The 22,351-nt window shown below is 36.0% G+C and overlaps 1 protein-coding gene across 1 annotated transcript in view; it reads left to right on the top strand.

The window, feature by feature from the left end:
* The window catches only part of LOC128211280 (alsin-like), a 69,177-nt gene that overhangs the window by 42,338 nt on the left and 4,488 nt on the right, over positions 1 to 22,351 (top strand). Inside the window, exons 18-31 of the mRNA XM_052915895.1 lie at positions 792 to 858; positions 2,088 to 2,281; positions 2,906 to 2,971; positions 3,308 to 3,403; positions 4,152 to 4,261; positions 5,040 to 5,206; positions 5,967 to 6,044; positions 6,326 to 6,477; positions 6,663 to 6,836; positions 7,494 to 7,617; positions 9,554 to 9,711; positions 19,803 to 19,946; positions 20,166 to 20,342; positions 20,783 to 20,828. Of these exons, the coding sequence (XP_052771855.1) occupies positions 792 to 858; positions 2,088 to 2,281; positions 2,906 to 2,971; positions 3,308 to 3,403; positions 4,152 to 4,261; positions 5,040 to 5,206; positions 5,967 to 6,044; positions 6,326 to 6,477; positions 6,663 to 6,836; positions 7,494 to 7,617; positions 9,554 to 9,711; positions 19,803 to 19,946; positions 20,166 to 20,342; positions 20,783 to 20,828 (1,753 nt within the window). The remainder of the gene's footprint in view (positions 1 to 791; positions 859 to 2,087; positions 2,282 to 2,905; positions 2,972 to 3,307; positions 3,404 to 4,151; positions 4,262 to 5,039; positions 5,207 to 5,966; positions 6,045 to 6,325; positions 6,478 to 6,662; positions 6,837 to 7,493; positions 7,618 to 9,553; positions 9,712 to 19,802; positions 19,947 to 20,165; positions 20,343 to 20,782; positions 20,829 to 22,351) is intronic.

The raw sequence follows: 22,351 nt of genomic DNA, 5'->3' as shown, positions 1-22,351 counted from the left end.
GTTAAGCTTCAGTTTTATAAACATCCGGGATATTGTTAACGAAAAGAAAGATGCAAAATTGAAATATTGAAATGACCCTATTGAAATATGCGGGCGATGCATTTACATCCAGTAGTGGATAGGGTCGGCCAGATGCGTATACATCTGCTAATGAGCTATGTCGGCCGATCTCCTATAGATGCGCTAAAGGGTTAAATAGTAGCAATTAAAAAAATGCCTAATGCAAATTTAAGGGAAGCTGATTTAAAAGTAAAATGACCTTACGTTAAGTTACATGATATCAACCACATGTTTTTTCCTTTAATGAAACATGATATCAGCGTCACATTTATTACATCACATGAAACATGATACCAGCTGCACATTTATCACCACACACGAAACATGATATAAGCTGCACATTATTACATCACATGAAACATGATACCAGCTGCACATTTATCACCACACACGAAACATGATATAAGCTGCACATTATTACATCACATGAAACATGATATCAGCTGCACATTATTACATCACATGAAACATGATATAAGCTGCACATTTATTACATCACACGAAGCATGATATAAGCTGCACATTATTACATCACATGAAACATGATATCAGCTGCACATTATTACATCACATGAAACATGATATAAGCTGCACATTTATTACATTATGTTAAACATGCTGCACATTAAGCTTAAGTTTTTCTTTTACCACAAGTTATTTATTTATGTTTTTTCATACATCAGTAAAGTCAGTATGTAAGGGTAATAATGGGAAACTACTGTATATTTCAGGTATGTTTTAACCATAACAACACCAGAAGATGTCCTGACTGTGTACGCTCCCTCAGCTCAGGGCAAGGTAAGAGGTTTTTATTGAAAAGTTGTGTAGAAGCTTTTACCTTCCTAAAATATTGTGAATAATTCAAGTTCTGCAGGTTAAGTACATACTTTTTTAAGGCAAAAAGTTCATGTCACTACTGGTTATATAGGCAAAATATTTTAACAATGTAGTTTATGAATATGTGATATTTAAAATATTAAAGGGGCTTACTTCGTATGATGAAATAGCAAAAAAAAAGAAGAAAATTGTCTAAAACTGATATAAACTTGTTATCGATGTGTACAATGCATTGAAACTTACTAACTGAAGTACCACATAGTTCACAGTTAATTTATTTTTAGCAGTTATTTCGTATTTTCCATTAAAAAAGATTACTAGGTAAGTCTACCTAGTAGAATTCATTCCTCATGCGTGATTGGCTATTATAACGTGATATTACCAAGTTAGCTATATAGCTTAAATATTGCACTGGACGTTTATGGTAAGCCTTCGTAGCACAGTGGATACAACACTGGACTGCAATTTTGGCGACACGGGTTCGAACCCGGTCTCCTACTCAATTTTTTTTTTTACATTTTGGTATTTTTTTACATTTATGATGTAAAAAGAGTAAAACATTTTATTAAATAATTGTCCTGAGATTTGTTACAGAAAAACTTTTTTTGGTGCCAATCTCACGAAAATACTAAAGTCAAATCTTACACTCAATTCATTTTATAACATAACATCAATAGTTATTAAAAATCATACATTTTTACACTATTTTAAATGCACATTCTCTTTTAGAATATATGTTTTAAAAACAAATTGGTCAAAATTCCAAAGAAACTAAGTTCTACAGCATAAAATGTTATTTAGTACAACTCGTTACTTTATACAATTACTTGAATAAGCGTTGATGTTTATTCGAAAAAATTCACAAACATTTTTTATCGACACATAATTTTATTATGTTTTAAAAAGGATTAAACCCATACAAGCTTTTGAATCATTTTATGAATTTAGGTGGTAAAATGAGTTAAGACTGAGATTAAGATTGGAGTTGAGTGGTTTTGTGATATTCGGGGGCCTGATTGTATCTATGTTATATATAAGGATGTAAAGATAATATTTAAGTTGAACAGACTGAATGGCTGACAGCCTTCAACACAGATATCAATACGGTGCTAGGTATAGAGCCAGAAAGTAGTTATCCATCAACACAGTGAGAGGGTATTTTCATGCATGTGATACTTGTTACTTTACAGACAGAGTGGCTGATAGCTTTCAACACAGCAATTAACAAGGTCTTGGCTAGTCAAAAAGCTGTGAAACGTCAGGACAGCGGCGAGCGTGTTCACACGCCTGTGGTACGCCTTGCCAGCTACACTTTCACAAAACACTTACTCTACAAGGATGCTGCGTATAGGGGATACTGGCTAAATGGGAAAATACATGGATAGTAAGCTACTTAATACTATACTATATATATTTTGTGCTCGGCGGTTTAAAAGAAATAAAGTTGAGGTATTGTCATAGCTTTGGTGTCATTGACGGCAGAATCATCAGCATCATGTTCAAAAACTGTAGCCTCGGCTACAGTATAACTCTGACCCATTCAATTATATTCACATGTAACCTTGTAAACATGTTGCAAGAGACAATGCATGCATGTATATCAAGGGCCATAACTCATGCTTTAATAAATGTCAAATTATTCCCCTTGTAAGAAAACCAACCAGATGAGAGTTGCATTTTCTTGGCAGTACTCTTATTGACTTTTCAATTTTCTAAGTTGTTGTTGGATTGTTTTCGTCATCATTTTAATGTAAATGGCAGCATAACTTTCAACCCTTTCAAGATAGTGAATATAGAAGATGTAGACAATCATGTTCATAATGTTAATTCCAACATATGTTGCAAGTTCCAGCTCTCTGTTTTGCCTTCCAGTGAATGAGTCATAAAGATTATGTTTTGCTGTGCTTTTATTAAAAAAACACATTTATAATACATTTTTTCAAATGTTTGTTATAAAATTGCCTTGAAGTCTGTTTTAAAATGCTGTAAGAAATTGACTATGTTACAGTGGTGGGATGGTCTGGAAAGATGGCAGGAAGTACAAGGGCAAGTTCAAGCATGGATCGATCACGGGGTAAGTCACATGACAAGGCAGACGTACAAGGACCACTTTGATTTAAGCTATATAGACGGTGTACATTAAACATTTAGTAGAGGTATTTATTATATTCAAGCATATCAGAGAAATCCTCAAAAAAAATAATTTCTGTGCAAAATTTTATTTATGTTTGTTGATTTTTTTTATGTACCTGTATTTTAAAATAGGTGAGGTCGGGCAAGATGGTGTAATCAAATGATGTCTAATGAAATTTTCTATACAAACACATACATAGACATAGATAGGTTTGAATGGTGATATTACAACGGGTTGTTCTGGCTTTTCATGTGTTATGCTTGTGTTTCATTTCAGGTCTGGTAAGATGACCATCTTGAAAGACAACAAAACTGAAGAGATACAGGAAGGCATGTGGAAGGAAGCCAAACTTCACGGCCATGCAAAGATACTGTAAGCTTTTCTTATGTACTATAGCCTGTTCCTTTGTAATATTGCTTGTGCTTAAACATTTGACAGTTATTACCTTGTTTAATAATACTGAGGACTCTTCACTGATAAGAAACTTTTTTTAGGTTTTCTGTGATAGCCTTGTTGTCGACAATACTGACGGTCTCCACTGCATACAAAAACTTCAACCTTTGCCATATTAAATTAAAAAGCTGTTGATACATTTAAAATGAACTTGGTATACAATTAACGACAGCCAATACCTCATTAGATGTCAAAGACCATAATTCTGGCTTTTAAAATTGTCATAGTAATGCCCTTTATTATTTTTGGGGTGCCTGTAATGCAGGGCGGACACAAAGGGACAAATTTTTCGTCGGTGTTGTCTGCCACAGTGTTTTTTGTCAGCACAACACTTGCATTTGGATCAATAACTGTTTAATGACTTATTGTAAAGTATTCAATCTTAGTGTGCACAGTGATTAACCATATTGATTTGGTCAAAAAGTCTATAGTCAGAATTATGGTGAACTCATTAGAATTACTTATAGGCACAGCAGAAGTGAGTCACATTTTGTAATTGATATAAACCTGTACCCTAGTGTTGAACTAGTACATGTTAGTTACACACCACGAATATTGTTAAAAACAAACTTATCAAACTTTTAACATGCTTGTGGCTTAAATGGCATGTAAATTGTGCAATTATTAGGATATATATACAGTTGTTCATCTTTTATTATATTTACAGGTATAGCAGTGGGGATGTGTATGAAGGTCACTTCAAGGAGGGATTACGTCAAGGTCATGGGGCGTACAGAAAGGGCAAGGGGCCCAGTACATTCGCTTACATCTATGTTGGTATGTATCAGGCTCAGATCTATGAACATCATAGAGTAGAACTAGGAATCAGAAATGAGTTACTACAGTTTGTAAATGGACTTAGCATTTTGAGGTTTTGAAGCATTGAATAGCGGTTGATGTTTACTTGCAAGGAATTCATGATTGCCCGTTATATGAAGGAAGTTTTGGAAACATAAAAAATACAGCCAGTAATGGTTGTTAAACGTATCACATGACCAAGCCGCCGATTTGTACTGCCAGACTGCAGTATTTTTTGCCACTAATATGACTAATATTAACTGCCAACAACAGACAGAACTGCAAATGCAAACATGTCACAGCGACTTCAGAAGCAATGTTAAACCTGTTTGAAATGTTGGGAATGACTCTTCTAGTTGTTAGCAGAATAATGTCACCTTGTCATCAGTGCTTAGTCGGAAACTGAACGTGCTTAGTGTAAACATTTGACGAGCAAGTTCATTTGTATATTTTCTGAAATCATGTCAGAATACTAGTTTTATAACTTGCACTTGAACTATATTTCTTTGTAACAATGATTTTTGTATTGAAACTGAATTTTTATTTTTTTTAAATGAATGAATGAACCCTCACGCTATTTAATGATGCATACAAACAAATTGTTGTTTTACACTTTATAAAGTCTCCAAGCTCAAAATGGTTGCTTTATGGCTTAACCCAATTTAATATCAGTTTATTGTTATTATGTTGTTGACCCTGTTTGTCCTTTTCTTGTTTAGCATTAGAAACAAACATACAATTTACTTCATACCCACAGGAGAGTGGTTGTTTGATCATCGCCATGGTTATGGTGTGCTCGATGACGTGCTGCATGGAGAGAAGTATCTGGGCATGTGGCAAGAAGATCAACGCCATGGTGATGGCCTAGTTGTAACACTGGATGGAATGTATTTTGAGGGCAACTTCCAGCAGGGAAAACTTGTGGTGGGTGATTTAGTACTGATCCTCTTGCTCAGTCATAAATGTATCAAATCTTATATTTTTGCACTCTCACTTTTATCTAGTTTCCTTTCTGAGCTGAATGAACAGCAAGGGTAATACCAAATGGATTGATAATAAGTTTGACCTTATTAAAAAAATTTTTTTTTATATTCTGACATTTGATGCTGTTATAGGGGATTTAAGATTTGTTTGAGAAATAGAGGAATTGATCACGTTTGCAACCTAAGTATTCAGATAAAACACCGTTTTAGGTTAATATAGTTGTATGATTATATACCTGCAAAGAAAGTTTGAAGCAGTGTATTGTATATCCCATCAAATAAAATTTGAAGGGGTGAATATTGAAAAACATCTGCAAGCAAAGTTCAAAAAGTTTGTATAATTATAGTAAAACCTACATAAACAAAGTTTGAAGCGGGGTATATTGTTTTATCCCTGCAGAGAAGGTTTAAAGGGGGGTAAATTAGAGTCAACAGTTGGTTGGTTGGTTGGTCAGTTGAGTTGTCTGTTGCAAAAAATGCTTCATGCCTCAGTTATTGGCATATTTTTCTCAAACTTTGTACACATAATCACCATCAAAAATTGCCTAAGACATTTTCTGTCTGTTGCTACAATGTTTTATCAAGAGTTATGGCCCTTTTTTAATGTTCATGTTATTTTCTTATCTTGCATGTGTTTGAATAGGTAGATATACATGTACATACCTTTTGGAAATGGTGTATCTGTAAGTTTTGTATTTAAGGGTCGAGGTTTGATGTTGACTGATGATGGTAGCTGCTATGAAGGGGAGTTTAATGGAATCACCCAGCTGCATGGAAAGGTAAGTAGTAAACGTACATGTAATGGAATTCTTAGGATAGGCAAATTTGATTGGGGGTTCTGTACAATGTGTCTTTATATAAGATGCTCTCTAAAACTCTCATTTTCAATTTACTTTGTGAAAAGCTTGTTTGTAACATGTTTTAGGTATAATTTTTACACTTTCATATTCTACTCATAAAATTATTTCATAAATATTGAAACCAAAAGAATGGGGGGGGGGGGGTGACCAGGCATCCTGAGTTAACCTTAGTGTAAATCAGATACCTAAACCCATTCCAGGGCATTCTGAGGTTTCCAGGTGGTGACCGGATAGAGGGGACATTCTTAGGCACATGGAATCAAGGCCTGAAGGTGTCTGGGATGTTCCACAAGGCGGCCCCACCTCCAGTAAGGCATTCATGGACTAGCACAACACAGAAGGTCCCCTCTAGGTATAGAATGTCTAATGTAGAATAGAATTGTCACCAAAAAAAAAGACATTATACGAATGAGAGAGTAACTTACAAATTGTAAATTAAAAATATTTGTTATTCAGAATATAACAAGGTGCATAAGTTGAATTTGATTCATTGTATATAACCCAAGTCCTTTAACAAACTCTCCCCCTGTGTTTCAGTGACTATGGTCATCTGTGTGTGAAGCCGGACCGAAAGTGGGAGGAGCTGTTTTACCAGTGCTTTGGGTCTCTGGGGTACAGTGGAGAAGGGGAACCTAATACTGCCCGTGCCTGGGACCTTGTGGTGGCTTGTATAGTGGCTGGAAAACAGGCCATCACCCCGAAAGGGAAAAGGTAGGGATCTTGTGAAGTTGTTTTACCAGTTTTGAGTAATTGGGTTTCAGTGGCGACGGGTCATCTAATACTGACTATGCTTGGAATCTTGCTTCTATAGTGGCAAGAAAACATGATATCTGGAGGCACCTTATGTAGATTTTTATCCAGTGTTCTGAGTTTCTTTTCGACTGTGGGATGTGATAGCACCCAGCCCTGGCCAGGCCTGTGGTCTTGTGGTAGCTTCTATAGGGGCCGGGAAGCATACCATCACTCCGAATAGCAAAAGGTAGGGGTCTTGTTATAGTCTGAAGTGTGGCTATCTTTTCAGTGTTTTGAGTCTCTTTGCTTTAGTGGGATGTAAAAGTGCCAGACCTTGCCCAGGCCTGGGACCTTGTTGTATTTCTATATATTGTGGTTGGGAAGCAAGAAGTTTCTCCCAAGGCAAAAAGTAGGGGCTTTGTTTAACTCTTAGAAGTTACATTTTTACAAGTGTTTTTGGTCACTGAATTACAGTGGTGCCCAACACAGCCTGTGCCTTGGACCTTGTGGTAACTTTTACAGTTGTCTGAAAACTTTTGTGTAGCTAATGCATGAATAACTAAAGCTCAATTAACCTTTCTGTTATTCACATCACAGTTCCATCACAAAATCTAGAGCAGAATTATTTATTTTCAGTAGTTTGACCAGTGGACAGCGGATAGAGTTGAGTACCCTTGAGCGACTAGAACAGGTGCCTACCCACAGCCTTGATGTTCTAACAGCAGAGCAGTTCACTATTGTACAGAAATATCTGAACCTGGTAGGTAAAGCTTACAACCTGACAATAACCTTGATATTCTTGTATGGTGTCTGAGCCTTCTCCCTGTGGGTAACATGTTAAAATGTCCTATATCTTTTGCACATTTGCAAAAGAAGAAAAGAAGTGATGAGCTACATGTATTATTTACCCCTGTCTAGATGGCTGTGTTGCTGTATACTTATATAGTGTCATTCTGTTAGCAACTGAATTAGCCTTGTCCCAGTTGTTTCCATTGTGTTGTTAAAGAGACGCAACATAGGTTTACACTTGCAGTGTGTGTATACCACGTGATAAATTACGTCATATATGCTTCGTCGGAAGGCAACATTTTGCTTAAAATGAAGACTTAAATCAAAGATAACTTTTCTTTAGCTACATCATTTTAAATAAAACAAAGGGCAGGTTATGCCACTTAAAGAGCCCCGTCTTCGTTTTATTACCGAAGTTTGATTAGGTGATTAGTTTCCTCAAACACTTCAACAAACCTGTTTCCATAATAATGTTTTGACAGTGCTCAGTCAGACGGCCGTATAGTGAAAAGGTTTTTCGAAGTGTTTGAAGAAACTAAACTCTCAATCAAACTCTGGTAAAAGACCGAAGGCTAGGCTCCGTAAGAGGCGTAGACTGCGCTGTGTTTCATCTAATATGGTGAAGAAATAGTGAAGTTATCTTTGTTTTAAGTTTTCATTCGAAGCAAAATATGGCCTTCCGACGTAGCATTTATGATGCAATTTATCACAAGGTCTACACACACTGACTTAGATGGACATAAGAAACGTATAATTATATATTATTTTGTGTTGTTTTTTTAACTGGGGATTTTATGGCCACGTAGCTATAAATACAAAACTCCGTTAATAAAGGCTTTTATTATGCCCCCGAAGGTGGGCATATTAAAATCGCACCGTCCGTCCGTCCGTCCGTCCGTGTGTCCGGCTCAATAACTCGTGTCCGGGCTGTAACTTTCCCTTGTAAGGGCAGATTTTAAAATAACTTGCCACATGTGTTCCACATACAAAGACGACGTGTCGCGTGCAAGACCCGTGTCCCTACCTCTAAGGTCAAGGTCACACTTAGTGTTTATTCACAATGGAGTGCTGCATATAAGGACATAGAGTATAGGTTGTCGTGTCCGGGCTTTAACTTTCCCTTGTAAGGACAGGTTTTAAAATAACTTGCCACATGTGTTCCACATACCAAGACGACGTGTCGCGTGCAAGACCCGTGTCCCTACTTCTAAGGTCAAGGTCACACTTAGGTGTTTATTCACAATGGAATGCTGCATATAAGGACATAGAGTATAGGTTGTCGTGTCCGGGCTGTAACTTTCCCTTGTATCAACAGATATTAAAATAACTTGCCACATGTGTTCCACATACCAAGACGATGTGTCGCGTGTAAGACCCTTCTCCCTACCTCTAAGGTCAAGGTCACACTTAGTGTTTATTCACAATGGAATGCTGCATATAAGGACATAGCGTAGAGGTTATCCTGTCCGGGCTGTAACTTTCCCTTGTATGGACACATTTTAAAATAACTTGCCACATGTGTTCCAAATACCAAGACCACGTGTTGCGTGCAGGACCCGTTTCCCTACCTCTAAGGTCAAGGTCACACTTAGTGTTTATTCACAATGGAATGCTGCATATAAGGACATAGCGTATAGGTTGTCGTGTCCGGGCTGTAACTTTTTCTTGTTTTTTTTATCTGTACACAAATCATATGCTTGTTTTGATCTTTAAAATCAAATGAGTTAAATATAATGATGCATTTAAATTAATTTGTTTCTTTTGTGCATCTACCAAGTGTAATACTATATTGTGCCTCATAAAGAGGAAACAGACGTTCAGTGTCGTCTGCACACAGTGTTGTTGTTCATGATACTGTACTATAGAGTAGGATGTCTGATGAAGGATAATATATGTCTATACATCAGGCATTTGGCACCACCCACCACCCGCTTGGCCAGTTGTTGTTCAGCCTGGTGGAGATGTTCAGGGCAGCGTACGTGGGTATTGGGGCTCATCCTCGCCTCCTCATGCACGCCATACAGGAGATACGGTCATACACTAACCGGATATACAGGGTCTGCAGGTATGTATTGATATTAATTATTACACTAGTTGTCTATAAAGGCTCTACAGTTATGTATTGATACCAATTATTACACTAACCTGATATACAGGCTCTGCAGGTATGTATTGATATCCATTATTACACTTACCTGATATACAGACTCTGCAGGTATGTATTGATATCCATTATGACACTAGCCAGATATACAGGGTCTGTAGGTATGTTTTAATATCGATTATTACACTAACCTGATATAGAGGCTCTGCAGGTATGTATTGGTATCGATTATTACACTAACCTGATATACAGCCTCATCAGGTATGTATTGATATCCATTATTACACTTACCTGATATACAGGCTTTGCAGGTGTGTATTGATATCCATTATAACACTAGCCAGATAGACAGAGTCTGCAGGTATGTGTTGATACCCATTATAACACTAACCTGATATACAGGCTCTGCAGGTATGTATTGATACCAATTATTACACTGACCTGATATACAGCCTCTACAGGTATGTATTGATATCCATTATTACACTTACCTGATATACAGGTTCTGCATGTATATATTGGTATCCATTATGACACTAGCCAGATATACAGAGTCTGTAGGTATGTTTTAATATCGATTATTACACTAACCTGATATAGAGGCTGTGCAGGTATGTATTGGTATCCATTATTACACTTACCTGATATACAGGCTCTGTAGATATGTTTTAATATTGATTATTGCACTAGCCTGATATACAGGGTCTGCAGGTATGTATTGGTATCCATTATTACACTTACCTGATATACAGGGTCGGTAGGTATGTATTTATATTCATTATTACACTAACCTGATATAGAAGCTCTTCAGGAATGTATTGGTACCCATTATTACACTAACCTGATATACAGGCTCTGCAGGTTTGTGTTGTTACCCACTATTACACTAACCTGATATACAAGGTCTGCAGGTATGTGTTGATATTCATTATTACACTTACCTGATATACAGGTTGTGCAGGTATGTATTGATAGCCATTATTACACTTATCCAGATATACAGGGTCTGCAGGTATGTGTTGATACCCATTATTACACTTACCTGATAAACAGGGTCTGCAGGTATGTGTTGATATCCATTATTACACTAACCTGATAAACAGGGTCTGCAGGTATGTGTTGATATCCATTATTACACTAACCTGATAAACAGGGTCTGCAGGTATGTGTTGATACCCATTATTACACTAACCTGATAAACAGGGTCTGCAGGTATGTGTTGATATCCATTATTACACTTACCTGATAAACAGGGTCTGCAGGTATGTGTTGATATCCATTATTACACTAACCTGATAAGCAGGGTCTGCAGGTATGTGTTGATACCCATTATTACACTTACCTGATAAACAGGGTCTGCAGGTATGTGTTGATATCCTATATTACACTAACCTGATAAACAGGGTCTGCAGGTATGTGTTGATATCCATTATTACACTAACCTGATATACAGGGTCTGCAGGTATGTGTTGATACCCATTATTACACTAACCTGATATACAGGGTCTGCAGGTATGTGTTGATATCCATTATTACACTAACCTGATATACAGGGTCTGCAGGTATGTGTTGATACCAATTATTACACTAACCTGATATACAGGGTCTGCAGGTATGTGTTGATATCCACTATTACGCTAACCTGATATACAGGGTCTGCAGGTATGTGTTGATATCCACTATTACGCTAACCTGATATACAGGGTCTGCAGGTATGTGTTGATACCCAGTAGTACACTAACCTGATATACAGGGTCTGCAGGATTGTGTTGATACTAGGGATGCAAACGAATAGTGCAAAATTGATATTCGAATATTCGGTAATTCTTTCGATCAAATATTCGAATATTCGATAACCAAAATACATCTTTTAGAAGTTGTAGTAAACTATTATCATCATTCGCTTAAGTAATAGCCAAGGCATTTTTATCCTACTTTGTCTTAGCAAGTACGCGCGGCGGACCCGGAGTTTCCCAAAATGAGCCTCTGAAATTCACCATTTTTACATAGAAAAAGGTAATACATTACCGGTATGAACAATCAAAAATCAAAATTGAATAATTCCGCTGCCTTCATATTGTAAAACAATGTGAAATCAGATGGATTCCTTACCAAATGGCGTAATGAGCCAATGGAGGGTCTTTTCGTAGGATGAGCAGCCTCGTTCTGGGATAGACCTCTACTTTATATACCAAACCAACTCAGGAACTAGTGAAACAATAAACGAAAACATATATGAATTTGATTCTTCTATTGTACATCAAGAGAGGAAATATATCCTAAAATGCTATACTATACAGTTACATTTCAAAGCAAGAACAGTGCATTGAAACATGGAAAACAGTTAACAGCACATACATTTAACTACATGTAACTACATTATTGTAGCACATGCCATACATAGTATCACGGCGATTTGAGCAATGTTGCACAGCTTAATTTGCAATCAAGACAGCACATTAGTGTGAAGACTTATTCCTTAAATCCTTAATTGGCAAAGGCATTTAAATTTACCGAAATATTTTGGGTGTCACTTGTCCAATAGCTAGTTGTAAAATTAAGGGGACTTTTTATAGTACCCGACGATATGTCCCTAAATGACATATGACGAGTGTTAAGTGTATTGTCATCACATTCACACCTCTGGCATTAGGGGCCAATCATTGTAAAAACATGACAAACAAACTATATACACAATAGCAGCGTTGTAGGTCAAATGTGTTTTTTTCTATTTATTCAACTTTTTTTTTCGAATATTCGAATACCGATTTTGACATTTGAATACCAAACATTTGATCGAATATTCGTTGATACCCATTATTACACTAACTTGATATAAAGGGTCTGCAAGTATGTGTTGATTTGAATTACTTTACTTGCCAGATATACAGGGTCTGCAAGTATGTGTTGATTTGAATTACTTCACTAGCCAGATATACAGGGTCTGCAAATATGTGTTGATTTGAATTATTTCACTAGCCAGATATACAGGGTCTGCAGGTATGTATTGATACCCATTACTACACTAACCTGATATACAGGGTCTGCAAGTATGTGTTGATTTGAATTACTTCACTAGCCAGATATACAGGGTCTGCAGGTATGTATTGATACCCATTACTACACTAACCTGATATACAGGGTCTGCAAGTATGTGTTGATTTGAATTACTTCACTAGCCAGATATACAGGGTCTGCAAATATGTGTTGATTTGAATTACTTCACTAGCCAGATATACAGGGTCTGCAGGTATGTATTGATACTAGGGATGCAAACGAATGGCAAAACTGATATTCGAATATTCGGTAATTCTTTCGATCGAATATTCGAATATTCGATTACCAACATTAATATTTTAGAAGTGCAGTAAACTATTATTAGTATTCACTGTAGTAATAGCCGGTGCATTTTAACCCTTCCTTGTCGTAGCCGGTTCACGCGACGGACCCTTATTTTTCACAAACTCAGCCACTGAAATTCCCAATTTTCAGAAGCAAAACAATCAAATAAAAAGCAATAGGTTTTGAACATACAGAAAACAACTTCAATAATAATTTCCATTCCACTGCATTAATATTTGTAAACAAGGGGAAGATCGTAAATTTTCGGTTGAATGCCGCGAACCGGATCTCAGGGTTGTTATGTAGGACGGGCAGCTTCGTTCGGGAATTGACTTCTACTAAATATAACCTTTGGAAAATCAACCCAACTCGGGAAATGGTAAAATAATAAAACGAAAAAAAAAGAATTCTGACTAATCTATTGTATAACAATACAGAAAATATATCATAAAACGCTTTCATATACAGTTACATTTTAAAGCACGGATGTTATATCGAAGCATGGAAAACAGTTTGTTAGCACATAACTAGAAAATGTCATTCATATCATCAAGGCAATTTGAGCTATAGCCCATAACTAGAAAATGTCATTCATATCATCAAGGCAATTTGAGCTATATTGCAGCCAAGCCAACACATTGCTGTGGGGGCCGATGCCGTAAATCCTTTATTTGCATGGTCATTTGGATATACTGAAAACTATTGAAACTTCTTTGATGTCACTTGTCTACTTGCCAGTTTTCGTAAAATTACGGGGACTGTTTATAATCACCGACGATGTATCCCTAATTGACATATGACGCGGATATAGTGTATTTGTCATCACATTCACGCCTCTGGCATAAGGGGTCACTCCTTATAAAAACAAAACAGCACATTTCGAGGCAATAGTTATATTATTTTATTTTTTATACAAAAAACATCGAATATTCGAATATCGATTTTAACATTCGAATACCAAACGTTTGATCGAATATTCGAATATTCGTTTTCATCCCTAATTGATACCCATTACTACACTAACCTGATATACAGGGTCTGCAAGTATGTGTTGATTTGAATTACTTCACTAGCCAGATATACAGGGTCTGCAAGTATGTGTTGATTTGAATTACTTCACTAGCCAGATATACAGGGTCTGCAGCTATGTATTGATACCCATTACTACACTAACCTGATATACAGGGTCTGCAAGTATGTGTTGATTTGAATTACTTCACTAGCCAGATATACAGGGTCTGCAGCTATGTATTGATTTGAATTACTTCACTAGCCAGATATACAGGGTCTGCAGGTATGTATTGATACCCATTATTACACTAACCTGATATACAGGGTCTGCAGGTTTGTGTTGATACCCATTATTACACTAACTTGATATACAGGGTCTGCAAGTATGTGTTGATTTGAATTACTTCACTAGCCAGATATACAGGGTCTGCAGGTATGTATTGATACCCATTATTACACTAACCTGATATACAGGATCTGCAAGTATGTGTTGATTTGAATTACTTCACTAGCCAGATATACAGGGTCTGCAGGTATGTATTGATACCCATTATTACACTAACTTGATATACAGGATCTGCAAGTATGTGTTGATTTGAATTACTTCACTAGCCAGATATACAGGATCTGCAAGTATGTGTTGATTTGAATTACTTCACTAGCCAGATATACAGGGTCTGCAGGTATGTGTTGATTTGAATTACTTCACTAGCCAGATATACAGGGTCTGCAAGTATGTATTGATTTGAATTACTTCACTAGCCAGATATACAGGGTCTGCAGCTATGTATTGATACCCATTACTACACTAACCTGATATACAGGGTCTGCAAGTATGTGTTGATTTGAATTACTTCACTAGCCAGATATACAGGGTCTGCAGCTATGTATTGATTTGAATTACTTCACTAGCCAGATATACAGGGTCTGCAGGTATGTATTGATACCCATTATTACACTAACCTGATATACAGGGTCTGCAGGTTTGTGTTGATACCCATTATTACACTAACTTGATATACAGGGTCTGCAAGTATGTGTTGATTTGAATTACTTCACTAGCCAGATATACAGGGTCTGCAGGTATGTATTGATACCCATTATTACACTAACCTGATATACAGGATCTGCAAGTATGTGTTGATTTGAATTACTTCACTAGCCAGATATACAGGGTCTGCAGGTATGTATTGATACCCATTATTACACTAACTTGATATACAGGATCTGCAAGTATGTGTTGATTTGAATTACTTCACTAGCCAGATATACAGGATCTGCAAGTATGTGTTGATTTGAATTACTTCACTAGCCAGATATACAGGGTCTGCAGGTATGTGTTGATTTGAATTACTTCACTAGCCAGATATACAGGGTCTGCAAGTATGTATTGATTTGAATTACTTCACTAGCCAGATATACAGGGTCTGCAAGTTTGTGTTGATTTGAATTACTTCACTAGCCAGATATACAGGGTCTGCAAATATGTGTTGATTTGAATTACTTCACTAGCCAGATATACAGGGTCTGCTAGTATGTGTTGATTTGAATTACTTCACTAGCCAGATATACAGGGTATGCAGGTATGTATTGATACCCATTATTACACTAACCTGATATACAGGGTCTGCAAGTATGTGTTGATTTGAATTACTTCACTAGCCAGATATACAGGGTCTGCTAGTATGTGTTGATTTGAATTACTTCACTAGCCAGATATACAGGGTCTGCAGGTATGTATTGATACCCATTATTACACTAACTTGATATACAGGGTCTGCAAGTTTGTGTTGATTTGAATTACTTCACTAGCCAGATATACAGGGTCTGCAGGTATGTATTGATACCCATTATTACACTAACTTGATATACAGGGTCTGCAAGTTTGTGATTTGAATTACTTCACTAGCCAGATATACAGGGTCTGCAAGTATGTGTTGATTTGAATTACTTCACTAGCCAGATATACAGGGTCTGCTAGTATGTGTTGATTTGAATTACTTCACTAGCCAGATATACAGGGTCTGCAGGTATGTATTGATACCCATTATTACACTAACTTGATATACAGGGTCTGCAAGTTTGTGTTGATTTGAATTGCTTCACTAGCCAGATATACAGGGTATGCAGGTATGTATTGATACCCATTATTACACTAACCTGATATACAGGATCTGCAGGTATGTATTGATACCCATTATTACACTAACCTGATATACAGGATCTGCAGGTTTGTGTTGATACCCATTATTACACTAACCAGATATACAGGGTCTGCAGGTATGTGTTGATATCCATTATTACACTAACCTGATATACAGGGTCTGCAGGTATGTATTGATACCCATTATTACACTAACCTGATATACAGGCTCTTCAGGTATGTATTGATACCCATTATTACACTAACCTGATATACAGGATCTGCAGGTATGTATTGATACCCATTATTACACTAACCTGATATACAGGGTCTGCAGGTATGTATTGATACCCATTATTACACTAACTTGATATACAGGATCTGCAAGTATGTGTTGATTTGAATTACTTCACTAGCCAGATATACAGGATCTGCAAGTATGTGTTGATTTGAATTACTTCACTAGCCAGATATACAGGGTCTGCAGGTATGTGTTGATTTGAATTACTTCACTAGCCAGATATACAGGATCTGCAAGTATGTGTTGATTTGAATTACTTCACTAGCCAGATATACAGGGTCTGCAAGTTTGTGTTGATTTGAATTACTTCACTAGCCAGATATACAGGGTCTGCAAGTATGTGTTGATTTGAATTACTTCACTAGCCAGATATACAGGGTCTGCAGGTATGTGTTGATTTGAATTACTTCACTAGCCAGATATACAGGGTCTGCTAGTATGTGTTGATTTGAATTACTTCACTAGCCAGATATACAGGGTCTGCAGGTATGTATTGATACCCATTATTACACTAACTTGATATACAGGGTCTGCAAGTTTGTGTTGATTTGAATTACTTCACTAGCCAGATATACAGGGTCTGCAGGTATGTATTGATACCCATTATTACACTAACTTGATATACAGGGTCTGCAAGTTTGTGATTTGAATTACTTCACTAGCCAGATATACAGGGTCTGCAAGTATGTGTTGATTTGAATTACTTCACTAGCCAGATATACAGGGTCTGCTAGTATGTGTTGATTTGAATTACTTCACTAGCCAGATATACAGGGTCTGCAGGTATGTATTGATACCCATTATTACACTAACTTGATATACAGGGTCTGCAAGTTTGTGTTGATTTGAATTGCTTCACTAGCCAGATATACAGGGTATGCAGGTATGTATTGATACCCATTATTACACTAACCTGATATACAGGATCTGCAGGTATGTATTGATACCCATTATTACACTAACCTGATATACAGGATCTGCAGGTTTGTGTTGATACCCATTATTACACTAACCAGATATACAGGGTCTGCAGGTATGTGTTGATATCCATTATTACACTAACCTGATAAACAGGGTCTGCAGGTATGTATTGATACCCATTATTACACTAACCTGATATACAGGCTCTTCAGGTATGTATTGATACCCATTATTACACTAACCTGATATACAGGATCTGCAGGTATGTATTGATACCCATTATTACACTAACCTGATATACAGGGTCTGCAGGTATGTGTTGATATCCATTATTACACTAACCTGATATACAGGATCTGCAGGTATATGTTGATACCCATTATTACACTAACCTGATATACAGGGTCTGCAGGTATGTATTGATACCCATTATTACACTAACCAGATATACAGGGTCTGCAGGTATGTATTGATACCCATTATTTCACTAACCTGATTTACAGGGTCTGCAGGTATGTGTTGATACCCATTATTACACTAACCTGATATACAGGGTCTGCAGGTATGTGTTGATACCCATTATTACACTTACCTGATATACAGGGTCTGCAGGTATGTATTGATACCCATTATTACACTAACCTGATATACAGGGTCTGCAGGTATGTATTGATACCCATTATTACACTAACCTGATATACAGGATCTGCAGGTATGTATTGATACCCATTATTACACTAACCTGATATACAGGGTCTGCAGGTATGTGTTGATACCCATTATTACACTAACCTGATATACAGGGTCTGTAGGTATGTGTTGATACCCATTATTACACTAACCTGATATACAGGATCTGCAGGTATGTGTTGATACCCATTATTACACTAACCTGATATACAGGATCTGCAGGTATGTATTGATACCCATTATTACACTAACCTGATATACAGGGTCTGCAGGTATGTGTTGATACCCATTATTACACTAACCTGATATACAGGGTCTGTAGGTATGTGTTGATACCCATTATTACACTAACCTGATATACAGGATCTGCAGGTATGTGTTGATACCCATTATTACACTAACCTGATATACAGGATCTGCAGGTTTGTGTTCATATATATTACTACACAAGCTGGATAAACAGGGTCTGCAGGTATATAATGATATGTATTATTTATAGAATAATACATGGTTGACCATGGCTTTTGGTTTATAATTGCCCCAGTGAAAGGAATAATTGCCCGAGGGCAATTATTTTCACTGGGGCAATTATCAACCAAAAGCCATGGTCAACCATGTATTATCCTGTATAATAGATATGTTTTGTCATTTGTCAATGATTTCAAATGGATTGAAACACATGATTTTGTGAAATAATGAAGGATATCGATATGTCATATACTGTAATTAACATGTTGTCTGAAAGTATTAAAAAAGTGATATAATAAAATGGTTTTTGAAATGCATTAGCTGCGAAAAATGATGAGTGACAAGTGAAATCAAAATAGCAAACCTTTTCGTACGTGTTTTCAGAATAAGCTTGCAATTTTTCCATTCTTCAAATATTTCCTGTTTTACATCGGCTGATAGTGATGTTCATTTCAATAGTTGAGCACAGCTAGGGTCGATCAAGCCTAGGGGCCCTTTCATAAGAATCTTGGCTTGAATGAATCTAGCCATTTCGCTGGAATAATTAACATTTCTCGGGGAATAAAGTAAAACAAAACGTTTCATTTAACATTTCCTTGTCTCACTGCTTTATGACCTTTACCGAAATTAAACATCCGGTACGGTTTCGGGTAGTACTTGTTACTGAAACACAGAAGGTGTCATTATTGGTAAAACTAATTTCACTAGTATTGCACTGATAGTTCCATTTTAATCCCATTAGAGCTTTTAATGTTTAAATGTTTGCCTACCAAGTATACGGCGGCCATTTTTATTTTTCTGAAAATGACGTCAGTGTGCACGTTCTCATCTTCGTCAGGCAATTATGCCATAATCTTCCTGACTTGCCGTGATAATCTCACGGGCGGAGACGATAATCATTATTTTGGGAACGAATTTCTATAGTAAAATGTTACTATTTAAAGTAACATGTGTATTATGTTACTTTATTATCACATTGAAGTCATTTGTATTAAGATTAAATAAGATAGATTATTATAAAACATTTTTTTAATCTTGTCCAACTTAGACTTTTCCTTTGTACAAAGGGTGGTATAAGAATTTGTTTATTTTTTCTGCATTTAACATACAGCTAGCTTTTACAAAATTTGTGCTGTTATCAACTGTTTAAAACTATTGTTCATCTTTTGTCTTAAGGATCCTGTTTCCAGAGTTACCAACTGATGGGAAGGCAACATACCTGTACCCGGAGAAATCCAACCGTGCGGGAACCCCATTCAGTGACTGTGGGGGCTTCATTCAGAGACAAGTATCAGAGACAGAGGAAGAGGACTACCCTGTGTAAGTGTACATCTTTAAATAAGAGGACAAAAAACTTTTTAACCAGATTTTTATTTCCAAGATTATTACTTTGGGGTATGTCCACTGGCATATGGATGGGCAGGAATTTTTTCTTTACTACTGATCTACCCACTGATGTTTATTCTGTATGCCCTTTGCAGTGTCCACATTGATGCATGTTACATTTATTGTAGCCTATTTCTTGTGTCTCTTTTTCAGGTGTGTTATGTCAGCTGCTGGTATCCTTCACACTGCATTACTGCCCCGTATCTACCCAGCCTTGTTTGACTTGTATGCCTTGTACTGTGACCGAGACGATGAGCGTTACTGGGAACGTACACAGAAACTCAACCGCCAGGGTGACATGGCACTTATGGCGTACCTCGGCATTGAACAGTATGTTCATGTGGTTTATATCCGTCTTTGCCTCTAAAATGGATTTCTCTTGTGTCTCAGATGTGCCTCTTTCAAATGCAGTAGAAATTTTGAGGGATGCAAACAGAACCTCACTTCAGTAACTCAATTACATATGCTATGAGGATTACAATGTTATTACATGATGTGATTTAAATAAATAAGAAAATGGGCATTGTCCTGAAGATACCTTGATTGATTTTGTTCTGTTATGTGGGGTATTTGACATAACTAATCTATTATTTATGTTCAACCATTTAGTTAGATCTGAAATAAATGTAATACATTTATGCAAAATTGCATGCTAGAATATAAAGAGGTTTTATTTGGACTTCACAAAATACACATACTAAATTTTAATAACATGTTTTAGTTATGCAATAATACATGATAATGTGTAAAGAGGTTGTTTTGTGTTACAGGCAGTTCTGGTGTTTCAATGAAGACTTGTTCAAGAAAAAGGACACGGTACGTGAATGTCAACTACGTGTTTAGTCTATAGAACATGCTTTAACCGTGTCAAATAAATGTTTAGTATTTTGAACATGTGTCAATTGTTTGATATTTTATGCTGTAAGCATTTTAAATGAATTTCAACTACATGTTTAATCTATAGAACATAGTATGCCAATGTCAAAGACAGCACAAGATTAATAATCAATAGAAAATGGTATGTCAATGTCAACTACATGTAAAATCAATAGAAAATGGTATGTCAATGTCAAATACATGTAAAATCTATAGAAAACAGTATGTCAATGTCAACTACATGTTTACTCAATAGAAAATGGTATGTCAATGTCAACTACATGTTAAAAATCTAGAACATGGTATGTCGATGTCAACTGCATGTTAAATATCTAAAACATTGTATGTCAATGTCAACTACATGTTTAATCAATAGAAAATGGTATGTCAATGTCAACTACATGTTCAATATCTTAAACATGGTATGTAAATGTCAACTACATGTTTAATCAATAGAAAATGGAATATCAATGTCAACTACATGTTAAATATCTTAAACATGGTATGTCAATGTCAACTACATGTTTAATAAATAGAAAATGGTATGTCAATGTCAACTACATGTTAATACATGGTATGTCAATGTCAACTACATGTAAAATAAATAGAAAATACTATCTCAATATCAACTACATGTAAAATCAATAGAAAATGGTATGTCAATGTCAACTACATGTAAAATCAATAGAAAATGATATGTCAATGTCAACTACATGTAAAATCAATAGAAAATGGTATGTCAATGTCATCTACATGTTAAATATCGAAAACATGGTATGTCAATGTCAACTACATGTTTAATCAATAGAAAATGGTATGCCAATGTCAACTATATGTAAAATCAATAGAAAATGGTATGTCAATGTCAACTACATGTAAAATCAATAGAAAACGGTATGTCAATGTCAACTTCATGTAAAATCAATAGAAAATGGTATGTCAATGTCAACTACATGTTAAAAATCTAGAACATGGTATGTTGATGTCAACTACATGTTTAATCGATTGAAAATGGTATGTCAATGTTAACTACATGTTAAATATCTTAAACATGGTATGTAAATGTCAACTACATGTTTAATCAATAGAAAATGGTATGTCAATGTCAACTACATGTTAAATATCTTAAACATTGTATGTCAATGTCAACTACATGTTAAATCAACAGAAAATGGTATGTCATAGTCAACTACATGTTAAATATCTTAAACATTGTTTGTCAATGTCAACTACATGTTAAATCAATAGAAAATGGTATGTCAATGTCAATTACATGTTAAATATCTTAAACATGGTATGTCAATGTCAACTACATGTTTAATCAATAGAAAATGGTATGTTAATGTCAACTACATGCCTATTCTTTAGAACATGGTATGTCAATGTCAACTACATGTATCTCTAAAACATGGTATGTCAATGTCAACTACATGTATCTCTAGAACATGGTATGTCAATGTCAA

This window comes from Mya arenaria, chromosome 12 (genome assembly GCF_026914265.1).
Source record: "Mya arenaria isolate MELC-2E11 chromosome 12, ASM2691426v1".
In the NCBI taxonomy this organism is placed as follows: domain Eukaryota; kingdom Metazoa; phylum Mollusca; class Bivalvia; order Myida; family Myidae; genus Mya; species Mya arenaria.
This window is presented reverse-complemented; position numbering and strand designations above follow the sequence as displayed.